The following is a 14,128-nucleotide window of genomic DNA, read 5'->3' as shown; positions in this document are numbered from 1 at the left end:
TTCCCAAGCACCCGTTCAACCAGATCATCTCCTTGCTTGCTTCAGTCACCACGACATACTCAGTCTCGGTTATAGATAAAGTCATAATCTTCTGCAGACGTGAGACCCAGCTCACTGCTGTCGACGCTAAGGTATAAATATACTCTGTGGTGCTTCGCCTCGTATCATGATCACCGGCAAAGTCCGCATTCATGTATCCCTGTAGCACCAACTCCTTCCTCCTAAAACATAGTGGTTTATTCGTTGTTCCCCTCAAGTACCGTAATATCCACTTCACGGCTTCTCAATGCTACTTCCCTGGATTACTTGCAAACTTGCTCACAACTCCCACTACATGGGCGATGTCCGGCCTCGTGTAAACCATCGCGTACATGAGACTCCCAATGGCCAAAGAATGTGGCACTCTGCTCATATGCTCTCTATCTGCATCTGTCTTAGGCAATTGCTCCTCAGATAGCTTGAACTGACTTCCAAGGGGTGTGCTAACAACTATCTGCATCTGTCTTAGGCAATTGCTCCTCAGATAGCTTGAACTGACTTCCAAGGGGTGTGCTAACAACTTTAGCATTCTGCATGTTGAACTGACTTCCAAGGGGTGTGCTAACAACTTTAGCATTCTGCATGTTGAACCTCTGAAGTACATTCTTAATATATTCAGCTTGGCTTAATCTCAACGTCCCTTCAGCTTCATCCCTACTGATTCACATCCCTAGAATCTGCTTCGCTGTACCCAGATCCTTCATTGCAAATTCCTTTGCTAGCTGCTTCTTCAAACTGTTTATATCTTCTAAACACGATCCTGCTACCAACATGTCATCAACATATAATAACATGATAATGAAGCTGGACTCGAACTTCTTGAAATAACAGCAATGATCCGAATTGCATCTTCTGTAGCCATTATTTTGCATGAAGTTATCAAACTTCTTGTACCACTGTCTCGAAGCCTGTTTCAAACCATATAAGCTCTTCTTGAGCTTGCACACCATCTCTTCCTTTCCTTCTTCAATGAAGCCAACAGGCTGCTTCATATAGATTTCTTCATCCAAGTCACCATAAAGAAAGGCAGTCTTCACATCTAACTACTCAAGAAAGAGGTCTTCTGCAACTACCAAACTCAACACCACTCTGATGGTTGTGACCTTCACAACAGGGGAAAATATCTCTATGTAGTCCACTCCTTCCCGCTGTTAAAACACCTTCACTACTAATCTGACCTTGAATCTCTTGCTTCCATTACTCTCCTGCTTGACCCGGTAGACCTATTTGTTATGTAAGGCCTTCTTCTATACAGGTAGCTGGGCTAACTCCCATATCTTATTAGTGAGTAGAGAATCCATCTCCCCCTACATAGTATGCTCCCACTGCTGAGATTCACTCACTTGCATTGCCTCTTCATAGCATTCCGGCTCACCGCTATCTGTCAACAATAGGCAGTCAAGAGATGAAAGATATCTGGGATTTGGTTTGGGTACCCTGGATGACCTTCTAAGCTCCACACCCTGGGTAGTTGCTTCTGCACCTGGAGCTTCCTCCTTTCTATGGTCAGAACAAACATCATCACCCCTATCTGGAAGTTTCTCTAAATCCATGTACTCGGATCCACCTGTATCCGTAGTGCTGCTCCCACTACTTTGGCTATCCTTGGTATTTTCCCTATTCTTGTACATCACATCCTCATTAAATATCACGTCCCTGCTTCTGATGATCTTCCTGTTTTTCTCATCCCAAAGGTGATACTCGAACTCATCAATGTCGTATCTAATGAATGTGCACTTCTGTGACTTAGCCTCTAGCTTGTCTCTGATGTGGTCACTGATATGAACATAAGCCACGCAACCAAATACTCGTAAGTGTGAGAGATTTATCTTCTTTCCACTCCAAACCTCCTCTGGAATCCCAAAATCCAATGGAACTGATGGTCCGTGATTAATAAGGTAAGCTGTCGTATGCACCGCATCCGTTCAAAATGTCTTAGGCAGACCTACATGTAATCGCATGCTCCTGGCACGCTCTGTCAAGGTTCTGTTCATCCTCTCTACAATGTCGTTCTGCTATGACGTCCCTGGAGTAGTCCTCTCTAACCGAATACCGTTCGTAGCACAGAACCTCTTGAACTCCTCCAACTCGTATTCTCCACCATTGTCCGATCTCAGACACTTCACCTTCAGATCTGTCTCGTTCTCCACCATGACTTTCCACTTCTTGAAGACTCCGAACACCTCTGACTTGTGCTTCATGAAGTAAACTCACACCTTCCTCGAGTGATCGTCGATGAAAGTGACATAATATCTCGAACCACCAAAAGAAGACACACTGACTGGACCCCATACATCTGTATGAATCAACTCTAGCTTCTGAGCCTTAGGTGACCTTTCACCTTTCTGGAAACTAACTCTCTTCTGCTTCCCAAAGATGCAGTCTTCACAAATCCCAACTTCCACGGAATCTATCCCGGTTAGCTTTCCCTATGAATGTAAGATCTCCATCCCCTTCTCGCTCATATGCCCTAGCCTGTTGTGCCACAGATCTGTACTTTCTTTGCTAGCTACAACTGCGAGGGTGCCACTCGCATGTAATGTGAGGTAGAGAGTTCCTAGTTTGTTACCTCGAGCAAAAACCATTGTACCGTTGGAGATTCTCTACGAATCCCCTGTGAATATCGAAACATAGTATTCTGCTCCAAGCTGTCCTACCGAAACAATATTTCTCTTTAGCTTCGGCATGTGTCTCACATTCTTCAAGGTCCACTTAGAGCCCTTCATCTGAAACTGCACTTCACCCTTTCCAACAATATTACAAGGCTCGTTATTCCCCTAATATATTTTTTTAAAGTCCCCTGCTACATAGTTCTGAAAGAGCTTCCTGTTAGTAGTAGCATGGAAAGAGGCTCCTGAGTCGATGACCCAAGAATCCAAGTCGCTATCCATAGCAAGGATCAAAGCATCCTGCACGATATGAGCCTCCTGCTCACCCGCATCCTTCTTTGGACTCTTGCAGACTGAAGACATATGGCCCTCCTGGCCGTAGTTCCAACACTTCCCTTTGATAGGCCTAACCTTTGAGTTTGGTCTCTTCTTCGACTTCGACCGATTCCTGTTCTGGTTTCCTTTCTTCTGGTTTCTGCCTCTTTATTCGAAATTTAGGGCTGAACCTGAACCTTCTGATTCAGACGATTTCCTTCTAACCTCCTCGGATAGAATCATGCTAACCACCTCACTCAGCTTCAACTTCTCTTTGCCCATCGAATTGCTGATTGCCGTCACACAACCTGCCCAACTATCCGGCAACTGTGATAGTAACAGTAGGGCCTGCACTTTGTCATCAAATGTGATGTCTACGGAGATAAGCTGATCAACAATCGTGTTGAACTCGCTGAGATACATCGTGAAGGACCGTCCTTCTACCATCTTGAGATTGAAAAGAATCTTGACGAGATGCACCTTGTTTACTGCCAATGGTTGCTCGTACATCTTCGCTAGCGCTTCCATAAGCCCCACTGTCGTCTTCTCCTTCAAGATATTGTGGGCTACTGATTTGGCGAACGACAACCGGATTTGTCCTAGAGCCTTCCTATCCAGTATCTCCCAATCACCATCTGACTCCTCTTTCTTCTGTCCCTTTTCCTTGCCCATCAGCGGGCGATACAAGTTCTTCTGGTATAGATAGTCCTCCATCTGCGACTTTTAGTAGGCGAAGTCTGAGCCGTCAAACTTCTCGATCTTTGATTTGATTTTCTCTGCCATGGCTTTCACATAAATTGCTGAACGAAGCTCTGATACCAGTTGTTGGGGATTCGAAACAATCAAATCGAACCCTTGCCCTTCCGGACCTTGTGTTGAAAGTAGGAAAGTAGGAAAATTTACCACAAATAAAGATCAAAACTTGTAGAAACAATAAAGGAGACGAACACAGAGATTTAATGAGGTTCGGCAACGTGCCTACGTCCTTGGGAGCCACACCACACAACTCTTTTATTAATTGAAGAAGAAATATAAGCTCTCAAACTAGGGTTTTATCTCTCTGAGATTCTCTCTCTTTTTCTACCGTCAAAAGCTCTCTTTTTCGTGTTCTTGTTAAACCCTAAAACGTTTAGGTATATATATAGAATCCCAAAAGATACAGAACCCAAAACAGATTAGGAAACTGTCAAACTGCGTCGCGGTCGACCGTGGCGGTCGACCGTGCAGGTATCGCGGTCGACCGCACAGGTATCGCGGTCGACCGCACACCAATTGCGGTCGACCGTATCAAAAACTCGAGACCAAAAATCCTACAGGGTTGGCGCGATCGACCGCCGCGGTCGACCGTCTTCGGATCCAGCTCCTCCTGAGCTCTTGTGCACGTTCGCGATCGACCGCCGCAGACTCGCGATCGACCGTGGATCTGTCTGACAGTTTTTCTTCGTCATTTTGATTCCAGCTTGGCTTCAAACTTTGGGTCTACACTTTAGACTAACAACATTATATATTTTTGGGATGACAATTTGGAAAAGCAAAAGGTAATAAAAGAAATAAGGGAACATAATAGTGAAAAGAGAGGGATAAGAAAACTTTGTAGACGATGTGTTTGCTCTATCTCATTATCTTCTTTGTCCTCTCATTCCTTGTTTACGGTATCTCATGTCATATCTTAAATTGTAGCAACGCACTCTCCATGTCCTAAGTCTAGGTTTGGCAGTAGTTATAAAATGCTTGTAGGGATTCGTCGGAAAAAGGAATGATAGCTACTATTTTTTATAACAGGATTATTAGTTACTCGTTGGATTTCTTCGAGACATTTTCCGTTAAGTAATTTATACGAGTCATTAATCTTCCTTTCATGGGGTTTTTCCATTATTCATATGATTTCCAAGATACGGAATCAGGAAAATGATTTAAGCGCAATAACCGCCCCAAGTGTCATTTTTATCCAAGGTTTCGCTACATTGTGTCTTTCAAGTGAAATGCATCAATCGTCAATATTAGTACCTGCTCTATAATCTCACTGGTTAATAAGGGAACATGATAGTGAAAGGAGAGGGATACGAGAAACTTTGTAAACGATGTGTTTGCTCTATCTCATTATCTTTCTTGTCCTCACATTCCTTGTTTACGATATCACCTGTCATATCTTAAATTGCAGCAACGCACTCTTCGTGTCCTAAGTCTAGGTTTGACAGTTTTCATATCAAGTGCTTGTATATATAGCAAAGTGGGATAGTTAGTTATTTGTTATAAGAATATTAGCCCATTAGTCAGTATTCATAAAGATAAAATTATATAACTTCTTTTCTCATCCTGAATGATATCTGAATCACGCCTTTGACCAGATATTTAATCCAACGATGCAATCCCCATTGCATATATCTTTTGCTTTCTATCTAAAACTTTCACTTCAAAGTTGCTTCTTTTTTTCCTTTTTATAGCCACATTGGCATTGAATTACATACACACAGAATTAAATTATTTGCATTGATGAAAGCAGATATTTGTGTGTATGTGGGGCAGGAAAAAAAAATCTAAATAGAGCAGCTGCTAAAAGAATTAATTATCACGTATACGTGTATCGAGGCACCCAGTCCCAACACTTTGCTTTGCAAACGTGGGCCTCAAGCCCCAACGTTTGTAGCAAAATGTGGGCACCAACAGCAACGTTTGCTACCAACGTTGGGATGCGTTGATGTTTCCTAAAACTTCCTTGTTGTCTGTTAGCTGAAGTTGCCAAACCAGCGTTTGTTCAAACGTTGTTTTCCAGTATAATAACGTTTAGAAAATGTTGCTAGCTGCGGTTTAAAATGTTGTTAGGTGCTAGTTGTTTAGTAGCGAATCACCCTTCGAAATCCAGCTTCATATGCAAACTTCGAAAGTACAGTTAACAACTGATACATGGTAAATTCATTAGTTGTATATCCTTTTCCTACGTAAAATTTTTTGTCATTGCTATGGTTTTTCTTGTGTTGTGGTGTAAATTACATTAACCAGATAATTGACATTTACATTAAAGTTGAGCATGCGCCCAAACTTTTTTGTGGCAATCACCCCAAAATTAGGCCCTGGTCGGTCCTAACCCTATTTTAAAACTAAATCAGTTCTGTTTTGGATCAGTGAGGAGGTGGTAAAAAAAAAATACCAGTTTAAGAGGCCAAATTTGATATTAGAAGGCCGGTGCTGGCCCAGTTTTACTCAAACACAATTTATTTGCACATATATCCTTAATGATCAATATTTGCAAAAATATTCTCTAAATCTCATTATTTGTAAAACTGCCCCCAAGTCTCACACATTCAAGTATGCAGGTGTGTATGTGAACCCGGATCCGCTTATCAATGGGCAATACTCGTAAAACATTTCACTCCTGTAGACCGATATCGCCCCAACTAAACCCTAAATACCGAAACCCTAAAATCGCAGCCGAGATCGCCGGCGAGACGATCAGATCTCTCCTAATTGCGGCGGAGACGGCCATGGGTCCCACCTCCATCTCTCATCTCTCCCAATTCCTCGCCGCCATCCTCTTCTTCCACGGATCCGAGTACGCCCTCGCCGTTTTCTTTCACGGCCGATCCAACGTCGCCGTCAGCTGTAAGTTCTTTGAGTCTCGTAAAATTTTCAACTTTTTCTTTGTTACAAGTTTGATCATTGGGCATTTATTGCAGCGCTCTTGATCAGCAAGCAGTATGTGATCGCGATGGCCTGCGCTCTGTTGGAGTACTTGTCAGAGGTGGTTCTGTTTCCAGAATTGAAGGAGCATCGTTGGATCAGCGGCGTTGGTGTTTTGATGGTTTTGTTGGGGGAGATCGTTAGGAAAGCTGCCATAGTGACAGCTCGTCGATCCTTCACGCATAATATTAGAGTGCACTATGATCAAGATCATCACTTGATTACTCATGGGATTTATAGGTAATTTATATGATCATAATTCTAAAAGACCCTTAATTTTTCGGGTGTCATTTTGTTAGTATACCCCACATTGAATGGTAACAATAGTAGGTTTAGTCACACTAGGCATTATTTGGTTCATATCATGCATTGTAAGATTTTCATGTTTGCAAGCTAATAGGACATTCTTGAAGTATGATACTAAATTGCTGACTGGTTGAGGTACTTATGTTTGGAATTGATGTTGACGAGTGACCGAAATTACAAGCGATGAAATTTATTGATCTTCTAAAAGCTGGAGGAGTGAATGTAGATACTCACTGGTGTAAGAACTCAAACATTGATGAAGTGGTTTCTATTAAAAGATTATAGCTCCTGAAAGGCTTCCTTTAGTATCTTTGCCATAGATGTCCCATTTCTTTGAAACACAAGAGACCGATAAAAGGGTGCTTTTTAGGAAGCTGTTATCAAGGGAGCTTATATTAATTAACATGGCATTGCTTCTAGAACTTGTTTTGCTCTATCTAGAGTTTGAATTTTGAGAGCTTTGATGGTACTTAAAATGAGAACATGAGTGCTTGTTTATGGTATTCCGGACTCTCTATGTCGAAGGGGGAAAAAATCTTGTTTGTTCATAACATGATAAACTTACCAGTTTGGCTGGAAGAAAACGTGTTCTTTAATATGGTATAATGTTGCATAAGATTTTTCTTTCCTTTCCATTAATATCACAACCTACTAATTAAGGTGACTAACATTATAATGTTTTATTTATGCAATCAAACAGATACATGCGCCATCCAAGTTATTGTGGCTTTTTCATCTGGGCAATTGGAACCCAGGTTATGCTTTGCAACCCTCTCTGCACTATTGCATTTGCTGCAGTCACCTGGAGATTCTTCTCAAGTCGCATACCATATCCTTTTCTTGAAATACTCTGAATTAATTGTGTTGATATCTATTGTTGAGTTCAACCAAAATATTTTTTATTTTCCTACAGCTTATTAGCATTATTTAACAGTTCTCATCTTTAGAATTGTTAATCCTTCACTTATAAATAGATATGAAGAGTTTTTCTTAAGACAGCTTTTTGGGCCCCAGTATATAGAATATGCACGGCGTGTTCCTTCTGGTCTTCCTTTTATAAAATGAATGCCTGCCAAATTGTAAGAGTATACTTTCACTCTTTATTCAGTTTATTCGTCCATTGATCCTTAACGATGATTTCTATCATCAGTTAGTAAATAAATATAGAAACTGTCTAAAATTATATGAAATTATCTTAGGTATTCTGTGGATGCAGGTAGGCCTATTATCAAGTGTAGAGAATTTTTGTTGGTCTCACTAAATTACATGAGCTGGCTCCCCAGAGGACTGCATAGCATATGGCAAAAGTTTAATTTATTTACAGAGCCAACAGGATGGATGGAAACAGGTAGAGAATAATTAGAGATCAAGCTTTCTATTTGGTGATCCTGAGGATAGAAAGGATATGAACTTGAGCATCTTAAATTAGCTTTAAATGGTCTATTTACTCGGTGCTCGATTTGTTAGAGGCTAATGCAGTGAGGTACTGGTGTGGATGCTGAGGCCGGGTGCCAGGCCCAATCTTGCTTATATTGGAACGTTACGATCTTTCAAAATTTTCTTGTATATTCATATTAGCCAACATCTCCATGTATTGAGGGCATTATTGTTTACTGTTAGCACTTCAAAGTAATTTCAATATCTGGTGATTCTTAAAATTCTGTGATGCCTTTGTTAGGAACCCAAAACACGGGCAAGTTTGTGGTAAGGATTTATGCGATCTGCGGCAGCACAGCGGACATGTTATGGATATAGAAGTTGTTAATTTTTGAAGACGTTTTAGGGTCCGTTTCAAGATTTTTTTTTTTTTTCCATCGTATATCCATTTCCTTTTGGCGTTGTTTATTATTCTGATGAAGTTTTTAGGAAAACCATAAATACTTATTCGTGTATCATTTAAATTCTTTTTTCTTTTCCTATTCTTGTTGACTATTCTGAACCCCTATTGCTTACAGGAGAAAACTTAAAGAGAGAACACTGTCGATGCAAATACTTCCCCAGTTATTTTATTTTTTAAGTTGGATGCTCGACGGTAGTTTATTTATCAACTAGTATCATTGATCGTTTCCAATCCTGCGAATTCATTTACAATGCAAGATTGCCAAGGCCCGTGGATTGGGCTGCCCCTTTTGTTAGGAATAAAAATTTCATAGAATCAAGAGAGGAACAGGACGAACTAGGGCTTTAGTTTGACAAGTCCTATCAGGCATCCCAAGTTTTCTGCAAAAGGTAATAAGAGTTGTTTTATATGCATTGATACAATAGCCCAGGCACTGATTTTGAAGTCGATAATTGCATTGATACAATAGCCTGATACATATTATGATTGTAACGGTATTTTATATGCTGGGGGAGTCGTTTTAGATTTTGTAGTTGGACATCCTTTCTATATGAAATTCGATGAAGGGCCCTGTATGGTGGTCTTTCGACAAAAGGGAGGTGTAGGATTGTCTTAGAGAGCTCTCGAAGGAAGTTGAAAGAAAGAAAAGGATGGCATCTAACATATCAATGCAATTGATGTCAGTACATATATCTATCGGTATAGTCATTATTAATAAAGTTATATGTTTACCAATGAAGTCGCTAGCAGTATAATCACAACTGAACTGATAAATGTTATTGATAGATATTAGTGATATGAACAAGAGCGGAACCATATAGGCACAAGAAAAAGACACCTATTAAAAAGTACAGGGTATACACTTAGTTGCACTTAAATACCCTATAGTTTCCTCTACCTTGCATTTATATATACTCAATTATTTTGTTGCAAACTAAAACTTGCACTTATATATCCTCACTTATTTTTTAGAGCTCTTATATATGTTAAAGGTTTTTTAAACTTGCACTTATATACCCTAAAGTTTTTAAAACTTGCCTTATATATCTTCAGTTATGCAACCCCCACCACCACCACCACCACACAGACACCCACCCACCCCAAAAAAAAAAGAAAAAGAAAAAAGTTTCCATGCAACATACCAATTTCAAAACTTATAACCCTTTTTTAATTAAATTTACTGTTTAAACTGTCCAAATTCTATTCTAAAATAGGATTTGAATATGCCTAACATTAATTTTAACAAATATAAGAGTTAAAAAAGTTCTAAATTAGCATGAAAGTTCACATGAGAATTTCCAAGTGGAAATATTCACATTTGCATAACTGAGAGTATTTAAGTGCAAGTTTTAGAAATTTGAGGATATTTAAGTGCAAGTTTTAAAAACTTTAAGGCAATATAAGTATTGTCGAAAACAAATGAGTGTGGATAAGACGATAAGTGTAGGTGTTAAAAACTTGAGGGTATACAAGTGTTGCCAAAAAAATTGAGGGTACATAAGTGCAAAGTAGAGGAAACTATAAGGTATATTTTAGGTGCAATCAATCCATTAATATATAATAACTATAAGTGCTAAATTGTAAATCTCTCGAACAAAAAATAATAATCCTCCTCGTTTTTTTTACGCAATTATTGTAATTTGCACGAGACAGCGATTCTAAACATGGAAGATAATTTTGTGAACTGTAGACCAAAACGTGGAGCTTAAGTGTCTACAAATATAATTTATAACATTGATTTACAAATATAATGAAACAGCTTTAAGAAATAAAGGCAAGAAAAATGCCATCGTAAACACTATATTCTAATTAGAAACAAGTCTCGTTTCGTAATGATCTTCAGATGCTAATTAATTATGCAAGTTTTTATTTTTTTATACGTTACCGTGTTTTTAAGTTTTTTGGACCCTCTTTGCTAAATTTCTTGGCCCCTGCCAGTAGATATGAACGTCGAGATTTAAAATATTTAGATGTAATGTCCTCTTTGACGTGTGATAGTTTCTATAGGGGCTGCATGATTTTTTTTGGCTTTGGGTGATCGCATGTAACTTTTTTATGCGGGGTATCCAGACTCAAAAGAAACGGCCTGCTATCCACAAGTAACAAACTTCAGCCCAACCCCAGCCAACCAAAATCTCTCCCATCACACAAGCACAGAGAGAGAGAGAGAGAGAGAGAGAGAGAGACTACTAAGAAAATCAACCAGCTTTCTTCCCCCTTCAGCTCTCTCTTTACAATTCCCAGGTCCTCTAATGGCTTCTCCTTGTAAGTAGACCCAGAGAGAGAGAGAGAGAGAGAGGGAGAGAGAGAGAGAATCACAATATGGGCCTAAATGCAACAGCTAGAGCTGCAGCAGCAATCAACCTATTTTCTCCTTCATCTGAGCACTTATCAACTTCCCATGTAGCCCTTCACAAGGTACTCTAACTCGTTCTTACGCACTAAAATTACCATATTCCGTAACTTACTGATACTATATCAAGAACGTTAATAACCCATCTCATCAAATTCTACTGCAGTTTTCTTTCTCATCAAAACAGAGCTCATTCTGCAGAGGCCAATTCAATATCAGGCACAATTTTCATCTCTCTTTGAATCATAGTAGGAGGAGAAGACCGGGTAAAGAAATATCCTCTTTTTGGGCGTACGCCAATATATTCGTTCGGATTATTATACTTCATGGTTTCTATTGAATTTAATTTTCAGTATTACCAGTTTGTGTTATGCCATTGACTGAAGAAAATGTTGAGAAGGTTTTGGATGAGGTGAGGCCTGGACTAATGGCAGATGGAGGCAATGTGGCTCTTCATGAAATAGATGGTCTTGTTGTGGTCTTGAAGCTTCAAGGGGCTTGCGGGTCATGCCCGAGCTCAACAATGACGTTGAAGATGGGCATAGAAACAAGACTCAGGGATAAGATTCCAGAGATTTTGGAAGTTGAGCAGATCCATGATACTGAAACTGGACTTGAACTCAATGAGGAGAATGTCGAAAAGGTTGAGACTTATTTTAGACTTAAAAAGTTCAATATAACTGCAAAATTTGTTTTTTTCACTGCTATTGCTTTAGCTAGCTCTAAAACGATCACGTACTATGATAAGAACAAGTTGTGGACATTATTCTTTTAGCTCATGAGTGAATTAATTCATCTCTCTTGAGTTCCATGGTCTTCCCAAATTCTACACAACTCCTGTAATGAACTTAGATTCACTCTATCAGTCATATTCATGTCCAGAATTTCTGCAATGAAAGTTGCGCGCCAACAAATTTCTCAACTTGTTCAGAAATTTGCGGCACATTCAATATAAACACAATATTTTGCATTATCAAAAGATTCTTCCATTTAAGGAATGCACTCCATGGGGCATCTACTCATAAAATACTTCTCAATTAGAGAGCTTCTGCCTTAGTTTCCCATCAAATTGCTGTCTCCAGGGAACTAGGGACGAATAATTTCAATGTTTTACACCTCCATTTCCCCCTTTCTATCTATTTCTGAGTATTCTAACTCCATTATGGATGAACAATATGTTTAATGCAACCAATTCAGCTTCAACTTCACATTTCTATTTTTTTTCCAGCATTTGTTATACATTCTCTATACAACTCAAAATATTAGCAGTATTCTAAATTAGGGAATGAACCCCCTCTGATATTGAATCATTAAAAAAATTTAATTATTCTATAGAGCTTCTGCCTTCGTTTTTGTCACAATTCCCCTATCTCAAGTGAACTAGTAAGAATCTAACTTGAAGTAATTCTTTCAGGTTCTTTCGGAGATTAGACCATATCTAGCAGGCACAGGAGGAGGCATACTGGAGCTTGGGCAGATAAATGGCTACATGGTTCAGGTCAGACTGAGCGGACCTGCGGCAGAAGTCATGACCGTTCGTGTAGCCCTAACACAAAAACTCAAAGAAAAAATACCTTCCATTGCTTCTGTGCAACTCGTCGAATAACAATATATCAATAGTTCAATACATTCTGAGAGCACTCAAAGTTCATACTATTGTAGGATGAGCAATTGCGAGTTCTAAATTTTATTACTTCATAAAATCATTTCAAGAACTCTGGTACATATGTAACCAAACATGTTGTTACTCAAGAAAACATTTGTAGACATTTTTGCTTGTAACATATCGAAATGGACTGGAGTATTACATGGGTCTAAATTTTTCATGCCTCTGCGCCATAACTTACTTAGACAGTGGACATTTTTCCATCGCTCGACATTGAGGGATCCTCGAAATGTCTGTCGATCCTCTTGCTGTAATCGCTGAGAAACCCAAGCAATTGAGGCTCTTCGTAAATAAAGAGTCAATGACCTAAGCCTCCCTATTTACAGTCAGAAAAACTCTCCTCCTCCTCATCATGGTCCATCGACTGAGACTCCCCGATCCCTCCCAGGCTCTCCATCATCTTCTTCATCTCTTCAACCTTCTCCAGCTCCTTCAACTTGCCCAAAGCCCCCTCCAACACCATAAAGCTCCTCTCCGATGGCAATCTCCCTCTCTCAACCACCTGCTTAAAACACTCGAACGCCTCCGCCACCTTCCCACTGCAACACAATCCAATCACCAACAAATCCAACGCGTGCCGATGAGGGCAACACCCTTTATCCACCAAATAATCCCACATCTCTAGCCCTAAGTCCGACCTCCTCTTCTCACAAAAATACTTCATTAAGAGCATCACCGTTCGAACCCTAGGCACGTAGTCCCTCTCCTTCATCTTCCTATAAACCTCACAAACCCCATCGAAATCTCCGGCCTTCTTCATCCCACAAAACAAAGTATAGTAACTCACATCATCAACCCCAACGTCTTTCCTCTCCATCTCATCCATTATCCCAACCCCACCCTTCAAATCTCCAACCCTAACAACGGCTCCCATAAGCGCGTTATAAGCCCCCCTATCAACCTCCAACCCTCTCTCGGTAATTTCATCAAACACCCTTCGCGCGCGGAAGGGATTCCTCGCGATCCCCGCCCCGTGTATCAGCGTCGTCAGAACAGCCTCGTCCAACCTCCTCTTCTTACAATACGCGTCAATCCTGATGTTGTAAGTGACAACGTCAGGCTCGAACCCCCTGACGACCGCATCGTTGTAGAACAGATCAAACGCGAGTAAATTCCCCGAGAGCTTAAACCCCAGCAACAGCGTGTTCAAGGTTCTCGAATTAGGGGGGAAGCGGGAGTGGAGGAGGTTGAAGGCGGCCCGGGCGTCGGGCATCCTGCCGAGCGAAGGGGAGACGGGGGAGGATTTGGTGGCGGTGGAGGGTGCCGAGGGAGGGGAGGGGAGTGGAGTTTATGAGCTTGGCGAGGCGGGTGACGACGTCAGA

At 40.4% G+C, this 14,128-nt stretch overlaps 3 protein-coding genes across 5 annotated transcripts; 2 read left to right on the top strand and 1 right to left on the bottom strand.

The window, feature by feature from the left end:
* On the top strand, positions 6,296-8,866 carry LOC109840424 (probable protein-S-isoprenylcysteine O-methyltransferase). Of its 2 annotated transcripts, XR_002246920.1 has the most exons (6): positions 6,296-6,563; positions 6,638-6,881; positions 7,648-7,776; positions 7,922-8,026; positions 8,164-8,295; positions 8,626-8,866. XR_002246920.1 is itself a non-coding variant. In XM_020409068.1 (5 exons), exons 1-4 carry the CDS (start codon positions 6,308-6,310, stop codon positions 8,010-8,012), a joined length of 720 nt encoding a protein of 239 aa, XP_020264657.1. In that variant the 5' UTR covers positions 6,296-6,307; the 3' UTR covers positions 8,013-8,026; positions 8,164-8,605. The 2 variants fall into 2 exon arrangements, 1 of the variants encoding a protein (XP_020264657.1); XM_020409068.1 differs by lacking the exon at positions 8,626-8,866 and having other exon boundaries at positions 8,164-8,605.
* Positions 10,888-12,959, top strand: LOC109840423 (nifU-like protein 3, chloroplastic). 2 transcript variants are annotated; one of them, XM_020409067.1, is made up of 4 exons: positions 10,888-11,205; positions 11,307-11,406; positions 11,503-11,783; positions 12,555-12,959. In XM_020409067.1, exons 1-4 carry the CDS (start codon positions 11,110-11,112, stop codon positions 12,744-12,746), a joined length of 669 nt encoding a protein of 222 aa, XP_020264656.1. In that variant the 5' UTR covers positions 10,888-11,109; the 3' UTR covers positions 12,747-12,959. The 2 variants fall into 2 exon arrangements, with proteins under 2 accessions (XP_020264656.1, XP_020264655.1); XM_020409066.1 differs by having other exon boundaries at positions 11,494-11,783.
* LOC109842269 (pentatricopeptide repeat-containing protein At3g61360) lies at positions 13,123-14,019 on the bottom strand. Its single transcript, XM_020411167.1, has one exon. It carries the CDS (start codon positions 14,017-14,019, stop codon positions 13,123-13,125), a length of 897 nt encoding a protein of 298 aa, XP_020266756.1.

The sequence above is a fragment of the Asparagus officinalis genome, chromosome 5, assembly GCF_001876935.1.
Source record: "Asparagus officinalis chromosome 5, Aspof.V1, whole genome shotgun sequence".
Classification (NCBI taxonomy): Eukaryota; Viridiplantae; Streptophyta; class Magnoliopsida; order Asparagales; family Asparagaceae; genus Asparagus; species Asparagus officinalis.
The sequence above is the reverse complement of the archived record's forward strand: the minus strand, read 5'-3'. Positions and strand labels throughout refer to the sequence as shown.

Coding starts and splice junctions, on each gene's coding strand:
- LOC109840423 (XM_020409066.1), top strand. CDS start 11,110: ATGGGCCTAAATGCAACAGCTAGAGCTGCAGCAGCAATCAACCTATTT. Junction 11,206..11,306: donor CCCATGTAGCCCTTCACAAG/GTACTCTAACTC, acceptor ATTCTACTGCAG/TTTTCTTTCTCATCAAAACA. Junction 11,784..12,554: donor ATGAGGAGAATGTCGAAAAG/GTTGAGACTTAT, acceptor TAATTCTTTCAG/GTTCTTTCGGAGATTAGACC.
- LOC109842269 (XM_020411167.1), bottom strand. CDS start 14,019: ATGCCCGACGCCCGGGCCGCCTTCAACCTCCTCCACTCCCGCTTCCCC.
- LOC109840424 (XM_020409068.1), top strand. CDS start 6,308: ATGGGCAATACTCGTAAAACATTTCACTCCTGTAGACCGATATCGCCC. Junction 6,564..6,637: donor ATCCAACGTCGCCGTCAGCT/GTAAGTTCTTTG, acceptor CATTTATTGCAG/CGCTCTTGATCAGCAAGCAG. Junction 7,777..7,921: donor TTCTTCTCAAGTCGCATACC/ATATCCTTTTCT, acceptor ACTTATAAATAG/ATATGAAGAGTTTTTCTTAA.